This window comes from Nyctereutes procyonoides, unplaced genomic scaffold (genome assembly GCF_905146905.1).
Source record: "Nyctereutes procyonoides isolate TBG_1078 unplaced genomic scaffold, NYPRO_anot_genome, whole genome shotgun sequence".
Classification (NCBI taxonomy): Eukaryota; Metazoa; Chordata; class Mammalia; order Carnivora; family Canidae; genus Nyctereutes; species Nyctereutes procyonoides.
Window position 1 is genome coordinate 6,802,289 of NW_026575125.1, and position 14,691 is coordinate 6,816,979.

Below are 14,691 nucleotides of genomic sequence, written 5' to 3' on the forward strand. Positions count from 1 at the left end.
CATTCTGGTGTCTGCAGAAATGTCTGCTGAAGATAAATATATTCAAAAGTCTTCTAAAAAGCTGTTGAAGATCTGATTCCTTTTTGACTTTCACCCAAAGGAGTTACATATACCAGAAGGCATGCTTACTCTAGTTTTTGGCAAACTAACATCCATATGAGATGACTCTTGACCATGTAGAATTACGACTGAAAAATCAGGTTATATAAAATATCTAAACATCATCTGGGAGTGGTTTTCCTTCTGTGTGGTTTATAAAAATCTCAAGTTGGCACCACTCATCTCTGTCAGACTCATTTATTGATACAACATTTTGGATGGTAGTGCCCCCCGTTTTTATTGAGGTGCGATTGACAAATAAAATTTTATAAATTTAAGGTATACGACCTGATGATTTGATATACACATATACTGTGAAACGATTACCACGATAAAGTTAGTTAACACATCTGTCACCTCACATAGATACGTTGCTCACTGTAGTCACCATGCTGTACATTACAGCCTGGAACGGATTCATCTTGTAACCGAGAGTCCTTGCCCTTTGACCTACCCTCAGCCCCTGGTGACCTACCATTCCAGTCTGTGTCTCTGAGTTTGGCTTTTTCTTGACGGGAGGGTGGGATTGCTTATTTTTTTTCTTTAGGAAACAAAGGTTTAAGAAACAATCAAAATGGTACCACAGTTCTCTACACTCTTGACACGCTGCCAGGAGGACTCGGCCATTCTCTGATGTAGGTGGCCGTGCATTGTATCAAAGGTGCACCGCACAGCGGTGATGGCTGTGTCTTCTACATCTGGTGGGGCTGGGGGCTGGCGTGGGCCAGGTCTCTGGTACCAACGCAGCCGCCCTGGAGCCAGTGAAACGAAGCATTACCACCTCTGCTCAATAACTCGTTTCCTTCTGTTGCAGAGTCTGGCCAAGCTGAGCGATGGCTTCAGGAATAGCTTTTCTCTTAGCGACCCTCCACAAGAGCTCCCTCACAACCCAGCTGCGCTTGGCGATTTACCTCAGCAGTTCTGCGATGCTGGGTCTCAGACCGACATCATTGGAGAGGTATGCCAGGAACAGGAAAGAACCGAGTGTGCCCAGGGGGAGGAGAGTTGCTTTCATGTTGCCATCACTCATTTGTTTGACTTTGCCACTTTCTCTTCAGAAATGTTTTGGCTTTGGTGCCATTAAATTTGAAGGAAGAATCCAGCTGTGAAGGTTCCATGGCCTGGAAGGCAATCAAATTGCTTATTACCTCTGTCCTGGTGATTTGGATTTGGCAGAATCCTTTTGAGAGTTCAGTTTAGATGTGTGTGTGTAGTTTTTTTTTTAAGACTTATTTATTTATTTTAGAGAGAGAGAGAGAGAGAGAGAGAGAGAGAGAGAAAATGCAGAGGGGAAGGGGCAGAGGGAGAGGGAGAAACTTAACTCCATGCTGAACATGGAGCCTGACGCAGGGCTCAATCTCATGACCCTGAGATCACGACCTGAGCCAAAACCAAAAGTGGGACACTTGACCAATGGTGCTACATAGGCACCTCAAGTTTAGATAGGTTTTTAACAGACATATGACATTTTATTTTATTTTATTTTATTTTATTTTATTTATTTTTTAAGATTTTACCTGTCATTAGAGAGAGAGTGTGTGAACAGGGGGAGGAGCAGAGGGAGAGGGACAAGCAGACTCTGCGTTGAGCATGGAGCCCAGTGTGGGACTCAATCCCATGACCCTGAGCTCATGATCTGAGCCGAAATCGAGAGTCGGATGCTTAACTGACTTAGCCACTTAGACACCCTGACATATGATATTTTAGAGCAGGGATCAGCTAACTTTTCCTGTAAAGGTCCACATAGTAAATACTTTAGGCCTTGCAGGCCATGCAGTCTCTGCTATAACTACCTAATTGTGTTGTTATAGTGCAAAGGCAGCCATGGGCAATATGTGAACGAATGGGCAGGGCTGTGTTCCAATAAAACTTTATTTATAAAAACAGGATTTGGCCTGTGGGGGCCATAGTTTAGTGATCTTTGGCTTAGACCAGTGATTTTCAGAGGCTTTGTGGCTGTGTTGCCCTTGGGTTATGCTTTGATGCTGTTTCTTGTTCTAAAAGAATGTCAGGAAATTGAATTGAATCAAAATTAATTTTGCTTGGAATTTGGAAGGATTTTATAATGCCCCTTTTGATAATTAGTGAAGCCTTGAATTAGCCACAAAAACAAAGTTGGCAATCATCATCTGAAGTAGGGTAGTGAATACTTAAAGACATTACTGTTGTAATGTTACTGAGTGAAGTTTATTACAAACAGAAAACAAATGGGAAAAAAAAGATGGCTTCTTTTTCTTAGGGCTTATTAAGTAAAGATGAGCCATCAGTGGAATGTGGAATGTCCTCCCCAAAATTAAATAAAGAAAAAGAAAAAGGAGAAAAAAAGCCATTGACAAAAAACACTGGGTTTTAAATAATTAGTGAATATTTTGAAATTTGAGCAAATAGTAACTCTTTGAGTATAATGTGGTAAATAGTGACTCTTTCTGGACGTCCTGAAACAGTCGTATTTTCAGTTTTCCTGTCATTGCTCTCAGAAGTACACTTTGACAGTTTTTTGTTTTGTTTTTTGGTTTTTTACACTGAGACATTTTTGACAAGGCAATTTTGGTTGAAAGAATATGATGATCACCATCTGTATAACACACAGAAAAGAGTCTGTAGGTCAGAAACATCTTCCACTTTTGCCTAAAGATTTTGACATGTGGGAAGGAAAGAAACAAGTCTCATTGAATTCCATGAATAATTTATTACTTTTATCATAGGTTAGAGTTAGAATTTAGAGATTCAACTAGTTAGGAACAGGTAAGATCAAAGATTCTAATCTCTAATGATCTAGGAAGACTTTCTAAAAATGTCAGGTGCAGAGTGGCTGGTTATGCTGTTGCAGTAACTTGAACAGTAAATTGGCATGTTTGTGAGGTTACTGGGGCCCTGGGTTGACAGCTTCATGGCTGTTGTCTTGTTAGTTGTTTCCATATCCTTTTGATAGATGAGGGGATAGAGGTACCAAGTCACCTAAGGTCATGTAGCCAGGGAGAGGCAGATCTGCTTGGGTTTCAGTCAACATCTCTGATGCCTAAACCCACCCCTGTGCTTTCCACTATATCACGTAGTTATAAAAAAAGTATATTGAAAGGCTGTAATGGATTAGTTGGCTCTTGCTGCATAACAGATTACTCCCAAACCTAGCATCTGAAAACAGCACTCTTGTATTATCTCAGACTCATCCTGCTTCTCAGGAGTCTGGGCAGGGTCCTGTGTATTGGGTTCTCCCGAAACTCCAGGTAGGGTGTCACCCAGGGCTGCGGTCTCATCTGAGGACTTGACTGGGGAAGGGGCCACTCAAGCTCACACGACTGTTGGCAGGATTCACTTGCTCACAGGTTGTTGGATGGAGGGCTCTGCTGCTTTACCATACAGAGTATCCTCTCTGGCACAGTAGCTTGCTTCATCAAAGTGTGCAAACTTAGTCTGGTAGCAAGATGGAAGCTAATCACAGGAATGGCTTCCTATCATCCTTGTTGTATTCTGTTGGTTACAGGCAAATTATGGCTCTAGAGCGCACTCAAGGTGATTTCACTTGGGGCAAATCTGAAGAAGTGGAGACCATTGGGGACCATCTTAGACATCTGCATACCTGACTCTGCATACCTGACTTAGTTAGCACTTTGAGTCATCGGTTTTTTTAGGATGGGCCTTGATGTAATTAGACATACTTTTGCAAACACAAGTGTGTCTGCACTACAGGCCTAACATTGGGATTTAGTGATTGCGGTATGTGCTGTAAGACTACATAGAAACTGTGAAGGGGGAACCTGTTGAATCCATTGGGCCATAGGTTTCTCCTTTTTTTGACTAAGATGTCCATTTTGTTCTCAAAGAAGAATGCAGAAACAGAGCTTAGAGATCTATAGACAGCATGAAGAAGAGGTTTAAGAAATGACATTTACTGGTCTTGATGAGGGGTCAGCTGCAGGAGTCTCTAACAAGGTGATAAGGTAACCAATAGCTCATTTCTAGCGTAGACAATTTCTAAGAGATGTAATATAGCATCCATATATTTATACTGAAGAAACCATGGAGAGGGGTACCGGATGAGGCTGTTAAAATGTGTACAATTATTACCCATCCCATCAGAGAATGCTTGCTCAGTCCCCCATAAGCCATTTCTTCATCTCGCCATTCAAGGCAATGAAGATATGAAGAAATTCCTATTAATGTATATCAAAACTGGTATCAATAAATTCGTCACCAATCATTCAAATAGAATATTTTCAAATGTTTGTTGATACGAGATTAGTAAAAAAAAAAAGACTTAGTGGCTACAATATATGGTCTAGTTAAGGTCAGATCTACAGCAACAATTGATTTAATGAAGTAGTGTTATATATTTCCAAGAATGAACAAAGAAATAACCAAGGTGAGCTATAATTATCTCCATACAGGTCATTTTTTGTTTTGTTTTAGGAACTTCTTTAGTTCAGTGTGATTGATATGAAAATATTAAGTACAGCTAGTGATCACACCAGAGCACCACGTCGTTTCCATTCTAACTCTGAGGTGATGTGCCCTCAGCGGGCTCTTTCAGACCTTGCTTTCTTTGCTTTTGGCCTTTGGTGCTTTAACATGCCACGTAACATTTGAAGGAGGCCTGTAGCCCATACCTCACATAGCTTGTCTATCTCCTTCAGGTCTTGTGACTTCTTAGGAGAACATCATCATGCTGTATTTATTGAAGAACAAGAGAATGTACTGTACAAAATGGGATGAATATTTTTGCCTTTGTATCAACTTTTGCTAGACAATTATTTTTTTAAACTTAATTTTTTGTTGTTGTTAGGAATTACACAGTAGATGAATACACTTACATTGTGGGGGAAAAAAAAAACAAACAAATCCACCAGTGTTTGGGAAGCAGCCTTCCCAGCCCCACTCACAGCTCCCACCAACCAGAGGTAGCAACTGAGCATTGTTTAGTGTGTTTCCTTCCAGAGCCTTGAAAAATGGAAATTTAAGGACATATTAAGATATTATTCATTGTTGCTGCAAGTTGAAATGAATTTTCTCTTTTAAAAATATGTTTTTAATATGTCCCCCTCCTTTTTTTTTCTTCTGTTCCTGAAAGTTTGTCTTTGATGATAAAACAAGACTTGTAGACCGAGTCAGGCTTAATTGGCAGTATGAGGAAGCGAGAAAGAGGTAAGAAGTTCCTTTTTAAAATCTTGCCTTCTGCTCCCTTTCTTTCTCCCATGGGAAGAGGTTTTGTGGAGCGCCAGCGTGGGGCTGCCACCAGAAAGCAGTGTCTGCTTGAATAAAAAAAATCTAGGATCAAAAAAAAAAATCCAGGATCTTTCTTTCTGCATAAGCTTCTTAATACCCACACTAAAATTTCATGTGCATTTAAAACGTGAAATCCTTGCTGTTGTGAACAGTTACGAAGACAGGATCTAATAAAGACAGAGACTTTGTCGGCTTCCTTATCGTCAGGTAGCTCAGGACTCCAGCTCTGCGAGCAGCAACAGTCCCTCAGACCTGCTTCAGCATAATTGCCTTATCTTTTACGCATGTCGTTCCTAATTAATGGGAAAAGTCACATATCTTGGTTGAAAAGACAGTTTAATAAGGACTAAGGTCAGCAGGTGACAGCAGTACCTCACGGGCTGGATTTCGATGGAGAGAACGGAAGTACAGCCATTCCTGTTGACCTTCGCGTAAATCATCTGCCCTCGGAAAATTGAGACTTGACCCTGTCTCTCCATTTTCAGAATTTGTCTTTCTCCCCCCCCCCCCCCAGCCCTTAACTGTAGGACGAGGGCAGAAATGAGAGGCAGCATGTAATCCTCACCGGCAGGCAGTATTTTTAGCATGTCACGTCCCTCTGCATGTTCGCAGGACCCTGGTTTCGGTATTCTCACCCCACCCCACCCCAGCTTTCATGGTCTTTTTCTGGAGACTTTCTTTTGCATCTTCTGAAAAGAGCCTTAAAACCAAATTACTTCCAAATATGTGCTTCAGAAAGCTACGAAGATCTTTTTTAAAAAAGTCTCTTTAGTCACATACGAACTATTTTCCCGGAGGGTGGGGGGAAGGAGAGGAATGCCAGGTGGGATAAAGGAGTCCTTTCTGGAAGCTAACTGGTCGGGCCTGCTCAATACACTGTATCATTCATGATGTCTGGAAATCCACTTTGTCGCCTTTTTAGAAAATGTAAAAATAGCAACAAAAGCAGATCATATGACTCCCTGCTAGAAGGCCGGCATGCCCTGCACGGGCCTTCTGTTTGCTCAGAGCGTTCATGCCCGCTTCCTCCTGGCTTCTCACCCCGTGTCTGTGGTGGACTTTACGTTTCCAGCCGGACCGCTGCCAAGTCCGTTGGGCCACGCTGCTTATCTCGGCGATCAGAGTGCCCGTGTGTCATGCGTTCCTTCTGAACGTGGTGCCCGTTTCAGGGGCTTTTGTGCCCTTTGAATATTCCTCTGCTCATTCTTGCATGTTTCTCCTGGGCCGCACTGTGTGGGTGCTGGAATGTGCTATGCTGTATTAAAATGCAGAAAAGGCATGGTTGCTTGCCTATGAACATCACTGTTACGTTTACGTGTTTTGCTGTGACATTTACTGAACATAGCAAGTGATTTCTTTGTTTTCTAGAGATAGTATCGGGACACAGTAACCTCTTGAATGTTGAGATAATATGTTTGGGCGAAAAGGCAAGTATTTAAGAAAATTATTCAGGAGAAGACACTGCATTTCATCAGTATCTTTTAAATGACAGTGATATCTCAGGATCAGGATTGCTAGGACCTTGTTAGGAAATGTGCTGCAGCTATGTGGGACGGGGCTGGGGGAGCCCTGCCCCCTGCTTCAGCCTTCGTGGGACAGAAACGCCCTTCTGGGCTGCATTGGCAACATTTAAATATCAGACACACATTGTGAAGACGTCCTGGATTGGCTTGCACAAGCACTGCCTGTCCTTTTCCCACTAGCACAGTGGTTCCCGACAGAGGGAGTGAGGACTTTACCCCCAGGGGACTTCTAGCCGCGTCTGGAGGCATTTTTGTTTGTCACAACTCTGGGGGACCTGCTATTGGCATCTAGCCGGTAGAGCCCAAGGCTGCTGCTCAACATCCTGTGGTGCTTAGGCCGGCCCCACAGAGAGAAGGATCCCCCCATATGTCACCAGTGCTGAGGCTGAGAACCCCTGCTCTGTGCTGGAGGACTGTGCTGCCCGAGCGGGCCCGGGCCCATCCCTGTGTGATTTCCTGCTGGCCGGTCTGTGTGGGTGACCCCAGGAGCTTCATCCACACCCCACAGCAGTGGGCAGAGAAGCTGCTGGGAGAGTGGGAGATTGTACTTCTTTCTACCCAGTACCTGCCCTGTTCTGGGCATTTCAGAAAAATTGTGTGGTTTATGCGATGCTATTTTACATGGTCTTTAACCAATTTGGGAGATAAACTCCTCCCCAACTAACAGAAATATTTCAGTATCAGTGGCTCTGCCTGGCGGCGAGGACCTCTCCCTACCCACACCTGGACAGTATCTGCTGGGGTTGCGTATGTACACGTCTGTACACACATGCCAGAGTCAGAAGCACATGCCTGTGTGTGCTTGTACATACACATAACACATGCATGTTTACAGATGTGCATGCCCACTTGTATTCTCCCCTTTTTAAAAAATTTAATTTATTATGAGAGACACAGAGGGAGGCAGAGACACAGGCAGAGGGAGAAGCAGGCTCCCTGTGGGGAGCCTGATGTGGGACTCGATTCCAGGATCCTGGGATCACTACGTGAGCCAAAGGCAGATGCTCAACCTCTGAGCCACCCAGGCATCCCTCTTCTCTTTGTTTTAATTACAAAATAGTACATGAATTGTTTTTGTCACAGGCACAATCCGTAGAGACCACCCTCTTTCCCCTTCTCTGATTGCACTTCCCACCATTAATGGTTTGGCGTGGCATCTTCCAGGCTTCTATCTAAACATTTAAATAAATTAAGTTCAGTGTAGTTAAATGTAGTATGGATGCATAGCTTAGCATCCCTCTGTGGACAGACATCCTACCTAGATGGCTGCAGTTCTTCCTTTCCACAAACAGTGCATATCTTTTAATGGCCTCAGCCTTGCAGAAATGACTGTGTCCTTGGACTGATACTTAGTGAAATGTATGGGTGTAAAAGCACGTACATTGAAAAGTTTTATGGGTGCGCCTGGGTGGATCAGTTGGTTGAGTGTTTGACTCTTAATTTCAGCTCAGGTCTCAATCTCAGGATCCTGAGTTCGAGCCCTGTGTGGAGCCTACAAAAAAAAAAAAAAAGGGAAAAGAAAAAGTTTTGATAGATACCCCCAAAATGACTTAGCCACTTTTGCACTGCCACCAATGGTCATGGGGAGCTCCGATTTTCATATTTGCTTAGCGTCATTAAACATCTTCATTCTTTGTAAATTGTACTGGAGTAACAGGCAGAGACCTTCTCTCAGTTGTCCTGTCCTTCTCCCTTGTGTGAATGGTGCATTTCCTGGTGTGGTGCAGCATAATTTGTGTGACTTTTGGTTATTTTAATTGCTATGTCTGAATTTTTTTTTTTTAAGACAAGTGATCCTTTCAGAACATGGTAGGTGCTATCATTCCTCTGTTCCACATGATCTCAACCATTGAAGGAAGCAGCTTCTCCCCGGGGAACATCTGTGGTCCTCCTGACCAGGGACAGGGTGCTGCACCTGGTGGGTGGAGCCCAGGGAAGCTGCTGAATGACCCACAGTGCACAGGGCAGCCCCAGAGCAACGACTTAGGTGGCCTGGGGTGTCATTCCTGCCTTCGCTGATAAACCTTATTCTTGGGCTTCTATTTGGCTCCTAAATCCCTCCTGTGTTTGGGCAATGAGGGTCCACAGGAGCAGCTTTCCACGAACTCAGGGCATTAGCCCACTGCCCTGTATTCCTCCCTCCGCCTGTTCCAGGCAGGTCGGCTCCCCAGTATTCCACAGACACGCCGGGTATCAAACCTGCCAGATGAACTCCGGATTCAGTGCCTGGAATCAGCAGAATCATGGCCTCCTCGAGGTGTTCACGGCCTCATCCCCCAGCCCTATAGCTGTATTGCCTTCCACAGCAGATGGGACTAAGTTAAGGACCTTGAGATGGGGCGATGATTCTGGGTGATCCGTGTGGGCTCAATGTCATCCCTGGGGTCCTTAGAAGAGGGACAGTCTGGGATGGAGATATGAGGAGGGAAGCAGAGATCAGAGTGGTGTGGGCCACGAGCCGAGGCCTGTGGGCAGCCCCTAGAAACAACAATGCAATGGATTTTTTCCTAGAGCCTCCAGAAGGATCATGGCCCTGTCCTTTTTTTGATTTTTGACTTCTGGAACTGTAAGATGATTATGTGTGCTGTTTTAAGCCACCAAGTCTGTGATCTTTTGTTACAGCTGCAAGAGAAATCTCATGCAGTGCCCTTGGCCTTTGCTGTTTCCTCTGCCTACTGTGGGATGCTTTGCCTCAAATTGTCAGGTGGCTTCTGCTCTCCTCTTGGTCACCTTGTCAGACACACATCCCTGATCATCCAGAATAAAGTAGCATGCCCCATTCCCGTCCCCATCACCCTGATCCTCCGAGCAAATGTAATCACCTAACCCATTCTCTCTGTACATGTTTTGTTTTGTTTTGTTTTTAATCATTTGTTTTTTTCCCTCCAAGCACGTAAACCCCCGAAGGGCAGGGATTTTTGTCTGCTTAGGTCAGTGCTATAATTCCAGTAGCTAAATACTCACTGAATATCTATCAAATGAGTAAACGAGGACTCCAGTTGGTCACATTTGCTATCTGGCCTTTGCTTCTGCTAGTGGGCAGGCAGGAGGAGTCCTGGGGGCCCAGGTCAGCTCTAGGCTGACTGCTTTGCTCCTGGCTCCCGACCCCCAGGCCCATGTCCTGATGTGAGCCTTGGGATATTTCTCCTTGATCCGAGGAGAAAAAAGGCATCAAGATATGCATGTTTTTAGGGTGCTAACAGAGGCAGGGGTGGTCTTTCCATTTTAAGAACTGTGTTCGCACGGTATGTAATCACACCGAGCTCAGTTTGCCGTTCCTGAGCCTTTATGGACATCTGAAAAGGCTCGTGGTCTTGGATATTTCTGTAATGAATTCTCTTTTTGGGTGCTGGAGAAAACGGCCTTGGAGCTGCACCCTGAAGGATGCTGGGATCCTGGCTGCCTATGCGCCTGGGAAGGGCTTCTTAGCCAGAGGGGAGCAGAGAACAGGGTGGAAAGTTGTGTAATTGCAAGTTTCTTAGGGTGTGTGTGTGTGTGTGTGTGTGTGTGTGTGTGTGTGTGGTGGGGGGATCAGTCTGAGGCAGCCTGGCCCACCTGTAGCTACAGAATGAAGGGGAGTGAGGAGTGGGATGGAGGATGCCACAAGCAGGGAAGCAGGGCCACGTCATGGGGAGCCAGTAGTGCCTTGGAAAGGCGTTGAAATTGCTGGGCATTCTAGGACTTTTGAGTTGGGAGTGTTCAGTGTGAGCCATCCAAATGGTGACACGTCCAGGAGGACAGCTCGAGGCAGGAGTGTGGGAATCTTGAACATATAGATGGTGCTTAAGTCGTGGAGTGGCTGAGCTCACCTTGGGACAGAGCATGCGCTGAGAAAGGAAGAGAATTTGGGGCTGGGTCATAAGGAAGTCCCATAGCCGATGGCTTAGTGAGAGGGAACTTGGCCAGAGGATGGAAGTCAGAAGTCCAAGAGAATTGGGGTAGGAGTGAGCAGAAAAGAGAAGAGGAAGTAAAGCCTCAGAAGACACTCACCTCCCCGGGACCCACAGAAGAGGAGGAGATGCTGGCAAAGGGCATCGGGAAGGGAACAGAGAAGGAATAGCAGGGGGTGGACAGACAGACTGCTGCCCAAGCACTGCCCCGAGGTGTGTCCCTGGTCCATAGTGCACAGGGCAAAGGAGGGCAGTGACGGATTTGTATCAAGCCGATTGGCTTTTTGTCCATGCGAAGAACTCTTATTCTGATGTTTTTTGTTTGTTTGTTAAGATCTCTTTCTTTTACAAAATAATGATGACAGTGCGAGTAGGTGTCTTCAAAATCTATACTTGGGAAAATAAAAAGTTGGCAGCCCTACATCGGCCTGTCCCCCTTCCTTAAGTCACACTGGCCTGTGCCGAGTGTGACCTCTACTGAGTATGACCTGTGCCAGGTGTGACGTAGATGGCTCCCTGGAACTGAAGGAGGAGAATGGCCCGGAAGAGAGTTCTCTGTGGCTCCCTTCATGGCCGAGGATCATTTTTTAAATTTTTATTTTCTTTATTTAAATTCAGTTTGCCAACATTTAGTCACCTAATGCTCTTCCCATCAAGTTTCCTCCTCAGTGCCCGTCACCCAGTGACCCCATCCCCCCACCCACCTCCTCTTGTTCATTTCCCAGGGTTAGGAGTCTCTCATTTTTCTGATTTTTCCCACTCAGTTTTCCCTCCTTTCCCCTATAATCCCTTTTACTATTGTATTCCCTGTATGAGTGAAACCATATGATGATTGCCCTCCTCCGATGGACTTACTTCACTCAGCATAATCCCCTCCAGGTCCATCCACGTCGAAGCAAGTGGTGGGCATTCGTCCTTTCTGATGGCTGAGTCATATTCCATTGTGTATATAGACCACATCTTCTTTATCCATTCATCTGTCGAAGGACATCGTGGCTCATTTAAAGGTGGATCTTGAGTTTTGATACTCAGTTTGTGTTTTCATCGGACTTGAAGCTGCTCTAGGATGTCTGTGAAGCATTCCTGTCGGCAGAGCCCCTCAACTCCTGTTCACCAAGCCTGTGACCGTGGTGCCCTCTGTTGGGCACCCAGGGTTCTGGTTCCCTGTGGTGGCTGCAGGGCACATTTCCAGTCCCCATGGAGTCTTTGATTTGGTCTCTAGTCGCTGATGTCAGTTCTCCTAGATCTGCTTTCTGGATCTGGTGAGCAAGTGAGGCCTGACTTGTAACCTCCTCAGCTGTGCGTCATATGATGGCCAGCCGCACCTGGCCAGGCGCTGGATGGGGACACACTGTGGGACCATGGTCAGGATGGCCTTGCGTCCCTACCCCGCAGTAGATGTAGGAAATGAGGGAGGGTAGGTGTCATCAGGTCCCAGGGGCGGAATCATCCAGAACCACATCAGAGATTATACTCTGGTTGCCGATTCTGTTTTTTCAGACTGCCTCCAAATGGGACACATGATGAGAACAGTGTAGACGTGGGAGGAGCGCAGTGGCAGGCAGTTCTCTACCAAGAACCAAATCTAAAACTGACATTAACGTTTAAGAACCCAAGCAGTGAGGACCACACTCAAAGCATAGTGGCTGTGATGTTCTGTCCGGGGACGTTCCACGTGGCCACGTCCGTGACAGTCCCATGAGTGTCACTGCAGGAGGGTGGCCCCCATACAGGAAAGCAGTTCACCCACCAATGCGGGGCAAAGTGCATCGCTTCAACTGGCAGTGTTAGCAAAGAATCATGCGTCCTTCCTGCTCTTTCCCTCTGAGGCTGGGAATGGCAGGTGACTTTTTCTTTTGCTGCAGGACTTGAATTATTTGAGTGGTACGGTTCGGCGTTTGGTCTTGTCATTTCTACTGCCTCACCTGTGGACATCACCTGACCCCACCCCCGACCCCGAGAAGTTCAGCCCACCTACCCTCTGCAAAACCTCCTGGGCTTTACCACTTCTGAGTTGGGGGGAGAAGTCTGTGCGAGTGTGTATTGCAGAGAAGTCTTCCCTTGCCTATCTGGATTTGAGATGTTTTCCAGAGTTGGGAAATCATCCAAGTGCAGTGGTTCTAGACAATCAGAAGTAATCGGGATGTAGTCACATTTAAAGGAAGTTTGTGGAAGTGGGACTCATAATTCCAAGTGGTGGCGGGAGTGCTGGAGAATTCCCTGGACCAAACCACAACTATCATGGTGATTAGTTTCATGTTTTCAACTCAGGGTCATGTGAAATGTACCCAAACAACTGCTTCTTTGTTTCCCTTTGGGAACATCACTTTGGATTCTCAAGGCAGACCTTATGATAGGGGTATTTTCACATTATTGGTTAAAAGTTGTAGAATTTTATTTTTCAAAGCCAGCTTGGAGGAACAAGTCTTGAAGTAATTTCAGTGATGCAGACAGTTCCTTATTTTAAACCTAAGAGCTCTTGTTCCAGAACTGTGCACAAACTGTAGCTGTTTCCATAGAAACCCTCACAGCACAGATAGGAACAAAACATTTGGCCCATCCAGTTTCTCTGTGTCTTAGTGTTTGTTGCCGGGATGGGTCCTGCTGTTCGTCTGTTGTCAGGAATCACTGTAGTGTTAGGATTCCAGTCGAATTGGATCAGTCGCTTGGTGTTTTCCTGCATCTCTCCAGTGACTCTGGATCTGGGTTTGGGGGTGAGGCAGACCTGGGGCAAACACGGGAAAGCATCCTAGGCCCTGTTGCTCCTCCTTCCCCACTCAGGCCAAGAGAAGGAACCCTGCAGGTGTCCTGCTTTTCATTTAAAGAAGTCACTCTCTAAAGCTCTGGATGCTCAAAGGGGACACGGCATGAGGGCAGGGAGGGATTTGGGGGTGTTAGTAGATCCTGCCTACACCACATATTCTAGATTCAGACTTCTCGAATTTTCCTTTAGGATAGAGAGCTGAGCCAAATGGACACCAGTTTATTGATATTTAATTCAATCAGCTGCAGTGATTTTTATCTATCTGGCCTAGATCTCAGCTGAGATTTTCTTGAACTTTTGCTTTTCACTTACATGGGTTTTTGCAAAAAGAAAACTCAGGAGAGAAAACATACGAAGTATCAAATCTGTAGCTGAGATTAAAATCTGAAGGCACAAGTTTCTAAGCTGACTTCGTGCCCTGGAATGTGGCATTGGGGTCTGTCATGTCCCGTAACCAGACAGGACCATGGCTTGCCTGGAGTTTCGTTTCTCTTCCAGAAAGCAACCGTATTTTAGGAACTTGCAAAAATATAGTAGGCTGCAGAATTTAGGTATAAATTCCAATAATTAAGGATTATGTTGGATATATAAAATATACCTCAAAACTGTTATATTAAAAGTGCATTTCTAAAAATAAAAATGCAAATCACATTTAGGATTTCCATGTGAATTGTGAGGGGCTCAGAAGCTTTTGCAGCATAAATGCAGGTTTCCATTCATGGTTTAATGGTGGCTGGTTTATAATAGAAAACGTGTTCGGGGAAAAATAGGGAAAAATAATTCATATTTTATTTCTGTCTGCATTAGACCTGTTCAAGGAACAGAATTTGGAGATCACATAATAAATATGAAACCTGAATGCTTGAATGAGGGTTTGCTCTCATTTCTTCTCTATCCTGAGCACAGGGACATATATTTTAAAGCTTTTAAAGGCATTTGTGAGAGATTATATATCGGCCATAAAATGTATTACCTATCAAAAATTAATATCAATACAGATTAAAGTTGACTAATAGGAAAAAAAAAAAACCTCACCAATTTTTTTTTTTAACCCTCACCAATTTTAAGTTGATCTCAGTTTTCTTTAAAAATGACCTTGGAAAAAAAAATAAAAAATCAAAAAAATTAAAAAAAAATAAAAATGACCTTGGGAAAGTTTCTTTTTTGCAAAGTTTAATCATGACCTTGCTTT

At 44.7% G+C, this 14,691-nt stretch overlaps 1 protein-coding gene across 3 annotated transcripts in view; it reads left to right on the plus strand.

The window, feature by feature from the left end:
- The window catches only part of WWC3 (WWC family member 3), a 118,976-nt gene that overhangs the window by 71,791 nt on the left and 32,494 nt on the right, over positions 1-14,691 (plus strand). For all 3 annotated transcript variants that reach the window (XM_055338204.1, XM_055338205.1, XM_055338206.1), the window contains 2 exons: positions 914-1,057; positions 5,168-5,241. In XM_055338204.1, the coding sequence (XP_055194179.1) occupies positions 914-1,057; positions 5,168-5,241 (218 nt within the window). The remainder of the gene's footprint in view (positions 1-913; positions 1,058-5,167; positions 5,242-14,691) is intronic.